Source organism: Mobula birostris, chromosome 26 (assembly GCF_030028105.1).
Source record: "Mobula birostris isolate sMobBir1 chromosome 26, sMobBir1.hap1, whole genome shotgun sequence".
In the NCBI taxonomy this organism is placed as follows: domain Eukaryota; kingdom Metazoa; phylum Chordata; class Chondrichthyes; order Myliobatiformes; family Myliobatidae; genus Mobula; species Mobula birostris.
In genome coordinates, this window is record NC_092395.1 from 24,071,438 (window position 1) to 24,084,772 (window position 13,335).

Consider the following 13,335-nt stretch of genomic DNA (forward strand, 5'->3'; position numbering starts at 1 on the left):
CGGAACTTCCGGGAGAGGTGGGATGTCTGGCATTGAATGTCATCCTTCAATGCTTTAAGATTTTTTAAATGTTCATATAGATTGGAAGTTCTTGTTTAATGTGCACTTTGCTCAGTTTTTGTGTTCATTGTTAGGTCATTTGGAGTTGTGCTTTGGGAGATCAGCACTCTAGCAGAACAACCATACCAGGGATATTCAAACGAACAAGTTCTTAAATATGTGATGGATGGAGCCTATTTGGATCGGCCAGAAAACTGTGCTGATCGACTGTGAGTCTGATTTCAGTTTATATTTATTGTTATCTTTCTCCTCGTCTCATCAACAGGTAGTTACTTTGGGTTTAGTCCATCTGCAAAGACAGTTATAGTACCTTGACCATTAACCTGTCATCTGAATGAGCCAACCCTGGGGTTTATCTGATAACAATATCTTTATGATTATTCTCTTACTAAGGTTGCAATCTTCAGCAAATTCATTTAATGTAATTTCCTTCTTCCTGTCCCAGTCTTTCTCCATCTAGGTTACCCTGAACAGTTTTTTCCTTGTCACTCATAATTTTTCTTTGCTTCCATTCTTCTCTTAAGCCTTCCTCACATAGTTTTCTTTCAGCAGGGGAGGGGGGAATTAGTAACTTGATAGTCACAATTTTTCAAAGTCTTAATGCTTCTGATACTAAAAAATTTTCTTAAGCATTGCTCTGGAGTGCCTCTCTAGTTTTTGTGTACACGTCTGAGAATGGTACAGGAAATGGCTAAAAGTGAAGTTCATTTTATGCTGGGAATTGTAGTTACTTTCTGGTTGCAGTGTAGAAACTGTTAATATGGACACATGGATTTTCTCCTGTGCTGTTGGAATTGTGGTATTGTTAAGGCATGTGGAAGGCCATCCAGTCCATCAAGTTATTAGACCATAAGACATTGGAGCAGAATCAGGCCATTTGGCCCATCAAGTCTGTTCCATCATTTAATCATGGCTGACCCATTTCCCTCTTAACCCTATTCTCCTGGCTTCTCCCCACAACCTTTCTTGCCTTGACTTATCAGGAACCTATTACCCTCTGCCTTAAGTACACCCAGTGATCTGGCCTCCACAGCCGCCTGTGGCAACAAATTCCACAGATTCACCATCCTCTGGCTAAAGCAATTCCTCTATGATTATTCACTTACTAAGGTTGCAATCTTCAGCAAATTCATTTAATGGGCGTCCCTTTATCCTGAGGTGTGCTCTTTGGTCCTAGACTTCTCCCATTATAGGAAACATCCTTTCAACATTCCATAGGTTTCAGTGAGATCTTCATGAACCTTTTTTGAACCCTCTCAAATGTCAGCACATCCTTTCTTTGATAAGAGGCCCAAAACTACTCTCAATACTCTATGTGAGCCCTCACCAGTGCCTTATAAAGCCTCAGCATTACATCCTTTATATTCTAGTCTTCTTGAAATGAATGCTAACATTGCACTTGGCTTCATCACCACTGACTCAAGTTAACTTTGGGAATCTACACAAGAGCTCACAAGTGTCTTTGCACCTTGAATTTTTGAATGTTCTGCCCGTTTAGAAAATAGTCTATACTTTTATTCCTTCCTCCAAGGGCATTACAATACACTTTCTGACACCGTATTTCATCTGCCACTTCCTTGCCCATTCCTCTAATCTGTCTAAGTCCTTCGGTAGCCTCCCTACTACCTGCCCCTCCATGTATCTTCGTAAGATCCATAAACTTAGCATAAAGCCATCAATTTCATCATCCAAATCATTGACATACAACGTAAAAGGATGAGTTCCCAATACCAACAGAAAAGGCTCCCTTTATTCCCTCTCTTTGCCTCCTGCTATTCAGCCAATACTCTATCCATGCTAGAATCTTTCCTGTAATACCATGGATTCTTGTCTTGCTTACCTTGTCAAAGGCCTTTTAAAAATCCAAGTACACTTATTCTCCTTTGTCTATTCTGCTTGTTATTTCCTCAAATATTTCCAACACATTTGTCAGCCAAGATTTTCTCTTAAGCAAAACATACTGACTTTGGTCCATTTTAACATGTGCCTCCAAGTACCCTGAAAGCTTTACCCTCAACAATCGAATCCAACATTTTCCCAACTACTGAGGTCAGGTTAACTGGCCTATAATTTCCTTTCTTCTGCCTTCCTCCCTTCTTGAAGAGTTCTTGCAATTTTCTAGTCCTCAGAACCATGCCAGGATCTAGTAATTTCTGAAAGGTCATTATTAATGCCTCCACAATCTCTTCAGCACCCCTGGATGCAGTCCGTCTGGCCCAAGTGTCTTATCTACTTTCGGACCTTTCAGCTTCTTAAGGACCATCACCCTAGTAATAACAACTGCACTCACTTCTGCCCCCTGACTCTCAAACAGCAGCATACTACTAGTATTTTCCACAGTGAAGACTGATGCAAAATACTTATCAGTTTGTCCATCATTTCCTTGTCCCCCATTACTACCTCTCCAGTGTCATTTTCCAGCAGTCCAATATCTTCTCTCACCTCTCTTTTTCTCTTTATATATCTGAAAAAAACTTTTGGTATCCCTTATCATATTATTGGCTAGCCAGCCTTCATTTTTCAGCTTTTCACTCCTTATGGCTTCTTAGGTGCCTTCTGTCGGTTTTAAAAGCTTCTGAATCCTCTAATTCCCACTTATTTTTGTTTTATTCTGTGCTTTCTCATTTGCTTTTATGTTGGTTTTGACTTCCCTTGTCAGCCACGGGTGCATCATCCCCCCTTTAGAATACTACTTCTTCTTTGGGATGTATTTATCCTGCGTCTTCCAAACTGCTCCCAGAAGCTCCAGCCATTGCTGCTGTGATATCATCCCTGCTGCTGTCCACTTCCAATCAGCTTTGGCCAGCTCCTCTTCCGTGCCACTGTAATTCCCTTTACTCCACTGTAATACTGATATATTTGCTTCTCCCTCTCAAATTGCAGAGTGAATTCTATCATGTTATAGAAAACATAGAAAATAGGTGCAGGAGTAGGCCATTCGGCCCTTCGAGCCTGCACCGCCATTTATTATGATCATGGCTGATCATCCAACTCAGAACACCACCTCAGCCTTCCCTCCATACCCCCTGACCCCCGTAGCCACAAGGGCCATATCTAACTCCCTCTTAAATATAGCCAATGAACTGGCCTCAACTGTTTCCTGTGGCAGAGAATTCCACAGATTCACCACTCTCTGTGTGAAGAAGTTTTTCCTAATCTCGGTCCTAAAAGGCTTCCCCTCTATCCTCAAACTGTGACCCCTCGTTCTGGACTTCCCCAACATCGGGAACAATCTTCCTGCATCTAGCCTGTCCAATCCCCTTAGGATCTTATACGTTTCAATCAGATCCCCCCTCAATCTTCTAAATTCCAATGAGTACAAGCCCAGTTCATCCAGTCTTTCTTCATATGAAAGTCCTGCCATCCCAGGAATCAATCTGGTGAACCTTCTCTGTACTCCCTCTATGACAAGGATGTCTTTCCTCAGATTAGGGGACCAAGACTGCACACAATACTCCAGGTGTGGTCTCACCAAGGCCTTGTACAACTGCAGTAGTACCTTCCTGCTCCTGTACTCGAATCCTCTCGCTATAAATGCCAGCATACCATTCGCCTTTTTCACCGCCTGCTGTACCTGCATGCCCACTTTCAATGACTGGTGTATAATGACACCCAGGTCACGTTGCACCTCCCCTTTTCCTAATCGGCCACCATTCAGATAATAATCTGTTTTCCTATTTTTGCCACCAAAGTGGATAACTTCACATTTATCCACATTAAATTGCATCTGCCATGAATTTGCCCACTCACCCAACCTATCCAAGTCACCCTGCATCCTCTTAGCATCCTCCTCACAGCTAACACTGCCACCCAGCTTCGTGTCATCCGCAAACTTGGAGATGTTGCATTTAATTCCCTCATCCAAGTCATTAATATATATTGTAAACAACTGGGGTCCCAGCACTGAGCCTTGCGGTACCCCACTAGTCACCGCCTGCCATTCTGAAAAGGTCCCGTTTATTCCCACTCTTTGCTTCCTGTCTGCTAACCAACTCTCCACCCACACCAATACCTTACCCCCAATACTGTGTGCTTTAAGTTTGCACACTAATCTCCTGTGTGGGACCTTGTCAAAAGCCTTTTGAAAATCCAAATATACCACATCCACTGGTTCTCCCCTATCCACTCTATTAGTTACATCCTCAAAAAATTCTATGAGATTCGTCAGACATGATTTTCCTTTCACAAATCCATGCTGACTTTGTCCGATCATTTCACCGCTTTCCAAATGTGCTGTTATCACATCCTTATGATCACTGTTTCCTAAGGGTTCCTTTAACTTAAGCTCCCTAATCAAACCCAGTTCATTACATAATACCTAATCCAGAATAGCTGGTCCCCTAGCGGGCTCAGCCACTAGCTGCTCGAAAAAGCCATCTCATAGGCATTCTAGAAATTCCCCCTTTTGGGATCCAAAATCATCACCAACCTGATTTTTTTTTTCCCAATCTACCTGCATATTCAAATCTCCCATGACTATCAACATTGTCCTTTTGATGTGCATTCTCTATGTCCCATTGTAATTTGTAGCCCAAGTTCTAGCTTCTGTTTGTAGGCCTCTATATAATTCCTATCAGGTCTTTTTACCCTTGCAGTTCCTTAACTCTACCCACAATGATTCTACATTTCCTAGTCCTATATCACCTCTTTCTAAGGAATTGATTTCATTTTTTTTACCAGTAGATCTACACCACCCATTAGAGCAATCTTGTTGGTCTTATTTCCCCCACTTTTCTTCATTGTAATTTATTCTCTCTCAAATTGAACTAGTTACACTAGCAATTCCCCTGTAAGTTGTATATGTTCACTTTATCTATGTGATAATTGTATGTTGCTCTGGTAACTTTTTATTTTCTAAGATCTGTTTCATATCTGCTCTTGTTATTTCAGACACACTTTGATGCAGATGTGTTGGCAATACAATCCAAAGTCAAGACCCACTTTTGTGGAGATCATTGGGATGCTGAAAGATGATCTTCACCCAAGTTTTCATGATGTCTCTTTCTACTACAGTGAGGATAACAAGCCTCCTGACACAGAGGAATATGACATGGATTTTGAGAATATGGAAAGCATTCCGCTTGACCCTTCTTCTTATTCACAAACCGAAACCCCTCTTAGTCATAGCCGAGACAATGGGCCCACCATGGGGCTGAGGGGCAACTATGACGAACATATACCATACACCCACATGAATGGAGGCAAGAAGAATGGGCGAATATTGTCCTTACCAAGGTCAAGCCCTTCATAACATTTTCTCTACCTCCCATTTCTTTATCACTTTCATGTATTGGGCCCTTAGAATCTCAGGACTCAATTATGGCTGCCACAGTTTGCCACATAAGGAAAAGGACCTTGCATTCATTTAAAAGAAGTCATTTTTTCTGCCAAGTGGTTGGTTATGTATATGAATCAAACTGTGAAGAGACAAAGAAAACTTGCGCATATTCTATAACTGTAGAAATATATACACGTTCATATGGTGAATACATGTACATACATCACAGGCATACATGCATAGCTGTACGTTACATATGTACATATATACTGATACACAGACATGTATGCGCGCGTACACACACACACAGGCACACACACACACACCCACACACACACACACCCCCACACACACACCACAATCATATCAGTGGTTCATTTCCAAGGCTGTATCAATGTCACTGTCCCAGCCAGGAAGTGACCTTTACAACTTTCTTCTGTGGAGCGCTTGAGGCTGAGTCAGAGTTTAGGCCTGATTTTCAGGGAGTGAAAGGGGGATATTGGGTGGGACAACATTTCTTCAGGTGGAAACTAAAAGAAACATCTACAGTAAAAAATGACAGAAAATACAACTTAATTTTCCTGACATGAACATTTTAACAGTGAGAATCTTGCAGATCAGAAAAGCAAAAGTAAGCTGAAATCTTCTGACAAGTTCCCACAACTAGCATTGATACATACCTTAAGAGAAAATCCTGGTTGGAAATCATTTCAGATGCAATGGTTGGATAACAGTTCCTCAGACCAATAGCTGCTGTTTTTTTTTCTTTTGTGTGCGTGTTGTTTTTGTACAAATTTGATGTTTGCTGTATTCTCTCCTCTTCAAGAAAGGCTTTGCAGAAATGAAAAGTGTGCCTCTGAGGGCCAGTGGTCCTTGTGGCATGATTTGTTTGTGTAGAATTTGGACCAGTGCAAGTAATTTCTTTGTTAACATCTGGCACTTGAGGACAGTTGTCAGGGAGCAAAGAATTTGCATCAAACTGAGCTCTGGGTTTCAGATTCTGTTTTTTGCTTTTCACAGACCTCTTTTAAAGCTTTATGTGACTTTAGAGACAGCACAAGTCACAGGGTTGACATCAACAGGTAAACGGTCTAGCCTTAAAATCAATGTTCTGTATGACTAGCTTCAGAGGGCATAGCTCGCAGGAGGAAAGGATGAAGTTTTCATCACATTCTGTATCATTTTGCATTGGTAAGCAGTGAAGGAATTGTTGGATAGGTATGTGGAAAGAACATGTTTCAGTTGACTTCAAGGCTCATGTGGTCAGCTGCTATTCTCCACGGACTGAAAAGAGAAAACTAGGAAGAGGCTGATGTGCCAAATTTTGAAACAAGAGTTAGCACATCCATAAGCTTAATTCAGTTTGCTTTTTAAGCTTCCTTAATTGAGTACCATGAGCTGGCATTCCAAGCTCATATTGGAGGTGAAGAAGCTAAAGGACGATTGTTCAGAGTGAAAGTAGAATGGAACGTTTAATTTGTTTCCCAACAATAGACAAATAATGCAAATATACCATGTTCATGATTCTTAACTGTCCTCAGCTCAGGAGTAATTGGGGATGGCATTGCCATCAAAGTCCAAATCCTGAAAATGAATAAATAAAGACATCAGTACTGTGTTTTTTGTGAAGAACACTGAGCCCAGTGGCTCATAGACACCAGATCACCTGTAACCATCCTCAACTTTATCCAAAGCCTTACCATCCATTAAAATTAGTTATATTCATCTGGCAGTGGAGAGGATGGGTTCCTTCCTTATGCTTCACTCCAATAATTAAAGGGTCTGGACTCAAAACCTCAAACTGTTTTCCCGTGGGAGCTGGGAAAGGAACTTGAGCTGATCCTAATCTCACAACAGTCATGGGCCAGTCCACAAATTAAGATAACTGCAGAGGTGCAAGCTGACCTTGAGCACCAGCTCCTTGTAAGTATAGGCTGGTAGTGTGGATGAAGAAAAGTCTTCTAAGAGAAGTGAATGTTAGTTTTATGATGTACACCTTGCCATCTGCAAGGTTGACTAACTCACGTTGACATTGCAAATCTAATTGGTTATTGCCAAACTAAAGTACAAGACCCCATTAAATACTATCAGTATTTTAACCCATCAGCGTGAGCTATTTTTTCCCCAAGTACAGAGTTGAATGTCCTAAAGTTTCCAAGTTTTACCTTACAGAGGAGTAATCTTCCTCAGTTAATAAGTACACCAGTCACCAGATCCTTGTTGTTGATACCCAACAGGAGCTTTTATTTCATACAAGTCAAAATAATTTGCTCTTCTGAGATCCCACAATCCTTTCCAATATCGCCCTTCCCAGCACTGCCCCACCCAAAGAGGCTTTCTCAAAATTACCTGTCCACTTCACAACCCTTAGAGTGAACCAAAACCTTTCTCCATTATGCTGCTCCAGGTTACCTTTTGGCTGCCAAACTAGGTAGGGACACGACTCAAACTCCCAAAGATGCTGTCATTTTAAACAGTGATCAGGTAGGATTAATTACCTTCCTCCTTGATCTGCAACAGCAATGTCCGTAGATAAAAATTGCCCACATCCATAAATACTGATTGCATCCTGACTTTTTGTTAAATATGTAATCCACAAATGTCAACTGGATGGGAATTTCAGGAATTCGATGTGGGGAGAAGGCAAACAATTTGCCACAGTTAAAATTACACACTAGAAAATTGTGGCCAGTTGCAAGGGGATTTTTTAATTCCTTTCAATTGCATGTGTATCTCCATTTGTTTTCTACAATCCCTCTTTCAAAGTATTTTTTACAGTGTTTTTCCCAGCCTACTGATCCATGTTAAAAATAGCTGATCTCACATGCAAGCAGGTCACTTGGAAGTGACCATGAGAGAATGGAGGGAGGAGAGAACTGGCACTTTAGAACTAAAGGAGACTGACATTTATTGCCTTGTCCCAGTTTGTACCCCACCCTCAGATATATGCCACCTTTTTGAACCACTGCAGTGTTGGCTGAGAGGTGGGGAGTTGTACAATTTTGCCCTCATAAACGAGGAAGGGGAGTTGTGCTGTCAGATCAGAGATGCTCACCAACAAATCACACTGTCGGTCAAAAGGAAAGGCAAAGCTGTTCATACCTATCGAGAGCTTTAAATCATCTGTTCAAGGCTGGGCTTAAAGCTTAAGTAACAGAGAGAGGAGAATGACTAATAAAAACAGAAGATACTAGAAAAGTTCAGCCAGTCCAGCAGCCTCTGGGTAGAGGGAGTGTGTCAGGATCTTTTATCAGGCAAACTAATGGTAAGGGAGAAAGGCAAGAGAAGTGTGGCTAGGGAGTGAGGCCTTTTAGATGTACAATTATGTTGCCTTTTGGGTGGGAAAGAGTCTATAGTGAGTCTGGGAGGAAGATAACAAGATTATTAACAGAAATTGTTCTGTTGTATATAGTGTAAAGTGTTAGCTCTAAGGTGCCTAGATTTCCTTGATGTAACATAACCTAGCGGAAACCAAGTAACAGCCCCTCACTCTAATATACACTTAGAGGCTGTTTCACTCTACAATAACCAGAAAAAAATTCACAAACTTTTGTAATTCTGAAGATTTTCTTATATTCAAAAAATTAATATTTTATTTATTTTTATTAATGTTATAGAGATCACTGTACAGAATCCCAATTTACAGTCTACGCAAAACAAAAAAGGTTTAGAGTATGAATATGTATTATTGCTGAAAATGGGGCAGAAGGATATGGTGCGATGTAATTTTCTGGGACAATCTACCTCAGTACCTTTATCAGATATGATGTGTGGAATCCATGATATTTCACAGTATTCTGTTCTGAAACTAAATGCATTTTATTTTCTCAGTGTAAAGGGCCGACTGATTTCCTACTTCATTTGAGTGTATATTTTTGTTTTGTTTGGGGAGTTGTCCCTTTCTCAAAAGAAAAAAAAGGTAACGTATATGTCTTCATGTTCAAACTGGAAACTCCAGGACAGAGAGGAATGGGTGCCCAGCAAGGAGAGAGAAGGGTTTTCCTGGCTGGGTATGCAGCCAGGATAGTAAGGGACTAAAAGTTAATGTGAAATAAAACAAAACAATGCTTTTATATTTAAAATATGCAAATCTTTTAGTCACCAACAGTACTGGTGCATATGGCCATGTAAGTTAGGGTTGCATAAACACTGATGATTCCAAGTGGGATTCCAATCCAGGGACTGTGTCATGTCTTGCTCTTAATAAAAGTGAATACATTAAGAGGGGAGAGTGCAGATTGAAAATAATATCAGGGTGTACTTCATTACTTTCCAAAGCTCTCACTCCAAGCTCTAGTTGCCTGATCCATAACTTGAGTCAGCAACCCTGAATTTGACCTCAAATCCTTGTCTGTCAATAGGAGTTTCCTGATCTCCCCTCCCCTCAAATTGTAACAGAATAGTTATCAACAGAATCTAAAAAAAAGGTTGGCTCTGCATTTGTTAAGTGTATGGGAATCAGTTGGCTCTTTATACCTCAGGCTGTGCTGTGATCTCCAACAGCTTAGTTAAGAAGAGGGTGAAAGTGTTCAAATAAATTTTATGAACCAGGCAGTCCATACACAACACACCTACACAACAAGTAGATGTGACATTGTTCCTTCGCAATGAAAATTGTATTCATTAGTGTATGCTAAGACTTGCTCCAAAAATCCTTCTCATTTTTTCATTGCTGCTATTACACCCTTGCTCCAATTATACAACCCCACTAAGAGAACTTGTTCAGTTTTTTTTTCAATTTTGTATGGTTATGAAATACCTAACATTGGTAAGAGATTCCCTAGCTTTCGAAAACGTGTCGTTGAAGTTGCATTGTGCCATATAATCAGATCATCGTAAACAAACTTTATTAAATCATCAGTTTTTAAACAAACAAAAGCTGGGAAAAGAGTACAGTATAATCGCCATTGTTTGGCAGGTATATTGCACTGAAATCCCAGACTTGATCATTCTTACTCTGGTTCTACCCCTTGGGGTTACTTGCTTAGGTTTTCAGTGAAAAGCAGAAGTTCCAATGGGTGTCCTGTCTGAACACTGTTCCTAGTGTTCACTGATCCTTAAGCCAGCTCTTGGGTTTAAGGATCTTCGTGTTGGGAGGTGGCTGAAGAAGACAATGTGGGACCCTGCAGAACCTGCTACAAGTAGAGCAAGGAGGAGCTTGTCAAGGCAGACAGGAGTGGGTCATAGTGGGCTTCTGTGTGCTGTTGACAAATGGACTCTAGGCTCTCAAAAATATCCTAAATGTCCCTCCATTTTGAGTGTTCATGAGCCAGGGGATCTAGTAAGTCAGTAAAGGCATTTTTTAAAAAATCAGTCAGTTTCTGTGAACATCCTTGAATCGTTCCTTTGTGGACTTGATGGAGCTTGGCAATGATAATCTGATGTTCAGTGTGGGAACAACCTAACCTGCCCATTCGAACTGACTGACTAGTTAGGGCTTCAGTACTTGAGATGTTAACTGAGCAAAATAGAAAGAAGGAAAGCTACTTATTGTTAGCATTGAAAAATCCAAGCACCTTTAAGTATCTGATGGTTCAAATATTTTTGGTCACATTTTTGTAAATACAATAAAACATCAGATCTGGGGAAAAAAATTAATGTGTTATAAAAATCTGCATTTGCATGTTCACTGAAACGGGTTGTTGCTTCCATTGAGGAAGCAGCAGTCAGGACTGTAATGTGACTGAGCCATTCTATCTTCAAAGTATATGGGAGACTGAAAGATGCCATTGGTTCTGTCTCAGTTAGGTTAGATGTTGATAACTGGATTAACCCCAATATCGTCTATAGAAGCTGGAATCTGGAACTCAAATGCACAAACCAAACTGAGTGACTAAAACTAAAATGCCACAATATCAGACAAAAACCTCTGAGGGTCAAGCAGGATCAGTGGATTTGCTTTGTGCATTTGAAATGTACAATTTCACAAGGAACTCTTTAGAATTACCAGTGAAGCATTTCCTACAATATGGGCATTTCTATATCTAAAGCGATTTCTTAATAGTATAAATCAGGCTGGGGAAATAAATCTGAACGGGCTAGTTTTCTTTACGAAATTATTAACCAATCAGAGTACAGAATGAGTTTCCAAGAGAAAAGCAGCAAAATTCTATTGATTACCAGAAATGCAGACTATAGGGATGTTTGAATCTCAGATAAATTCTGAATTTCTGAGATCAGGAATAAGTGGTCATCATGGGCTGATTTTAAAATATTTTGTTTTCGTTCCAGACTAGAAATTATTTTTCCAGGCTCGAAATTATTGTTGCTAACAAAACAACGTCCATTTTTTTGTAAGGCAATTGTCCCTTTATTGAGTCTAACATAATGAGATTCCATCAAACAGAATAAAATTCATTGGTACCAAATATTTTGACCACTATGATTATTATGGCAGTTTTGTGAAATTAATTATTTGCTAATGTTACACAAATGTTTTTACCATGTTTTGGGGACAATTGTGTTTTGTTCCATTTCCGTCTAAAATCTGAACAAGTCCTTTTAGCATTTATTGGAGCAAGGGTAAACCCAGTTATCAGGGGTGTTAATATGCAAACCAAGCAGGGCCATAAAAACAGATTTCCCTTTTTAATTATTAACCAAGTCAGAATTTTATTGTGTTTTTTGGCAAGAATTTAAATGAAGTGATTTAATATATGTGATTCAGAGCTGAAGGGAGGGTGGGTGCAGTAAGTCTTTGTGCAGATGTAACATGTCTTTTGCAAACTACTTTTATTTCTCTTGTGCAAGAAGATAACAGAGTGGAGATGTATGAGTAAGCGCAGAGATTTTGTGCACAATTTATTTTTGCATTTTGAAATGAGCCTGGGAGGAAGTGTAAATATAAATCACCACTGTTCAAAGTGGTTGCTTCTAAAAATTATATCTGTCTGATTTCAAATTATGCCAGTTAGCACAAGCAAATGTATTGGAATAAAATGTGTTGGCTTTCAGTCTGTAAATATACGTCTGATGTAAAATGAAGAAAGTGTGTTTCATTAGTGAACGGAGTATTGGCAGGACAACTGTGTGTTATTTCTGATACAACTCCAATTGCAGAGTCTTCTAATTGTGTTACCAGTGCTCAGTGACAGTCTCCAGCAATATTTTTTGTTATCTTTTTGTTTGGAAAACTGGAACTTTGTTTATGCCAGATTGTCTGTCTATATTAAACTGAAGAAAGGCAATCTGTTTGCCATGGTAGCCCATACAATCAGAGGAGCATACAGTATCTTCACTGAGTTACGAAGCAAAGTTGAACCCAAACCTGAGAACAAAAGTGGAATTGCCCTAAGCTTGGAATTATCCAGAAGTCTGGTTCCTTGCCTACCTTGCTCTAACTCTTGTCTTCATGTCCATACTCCAGTGTGAAACTAAATGTTTTTCCAGTGGCAAAACTGTCATTTGGAAGAGACTTTATAAGCTGTGGACTCCAAAATTGGACTGCCCTGGAACTTGTAACCTATTTATCTCACCTGAACTCAACACACACAAGGTTGGATGAGGGAATGAAGAGACAGTACAACTGCTGCACCCGAACTTTTAAACAGCTTTTGTGGACGTAAAGCTGGCTCCTTTCGAGAGCTTGAATGATCACTTCTTGAAATTTCAAGTACATGGGAGACAATGATTTAATCTTTTCTTTGTGTATTTTTCAAGGGGGAAAAAGGCTAAATTTTAAGTCAGTTGTTAATACTGTGCTTGGCTTGTTGTTTCTGTAGTAAAAATGCAAAACTGATTCTTGAAGTGAAACATAGTCTTCAATTGGCTTCTGCCTACTTTGTTTTGTGACAGAGTTGCTTGCATTGTTTGATTGCAACCACAGTATTTACACCAAAAACAACATTTACCTTGCTACTAAATGACCCTTGGTTTTGGAACAACGATTTCCCAAAAAGTCATACACTGTCTCCATCAATATGCCAAGATTTGGCAGTATCTTTGGGTTCAAGTTACGTTCCATTTTTTTGGGCTTGGATTGCCACGCAGAATTTGGT

At 39.9% G+C, this 13,335-nt stretch overlaps 1 protein-coding gene across 3 annotated transcripts in view; it reads left to right on the forward strand.

Moving 5' to 3' along the window:
• Positions 1-13,076, forward strand: part of LOC140188211 (insulin receptor-like) — a 242,434-nt gene extending 229,358 nt beyond the window's left edge. For all 3 annotated transcript variants that reach the window (XM_072244263.1, XM_072244265.1, XM_072244264.1), the window contains 2 exons: positions 135-269; positions 4,951-13,076. In XM_072244263.1, coding sequence (XP_072100364.1) covers positions 135-269; positions 4,951-5,311 — 496 coding nt within the window. In that variant the 3' untranslated portion in view covers positions 5,312-13,076. The remainder of the gene's footprint in view (positions 1-134; positions 270-4,950) is intronic.
• The last annotated feature ends 259 nt before the right edge of the window (positions 13,077-13,335 follow it).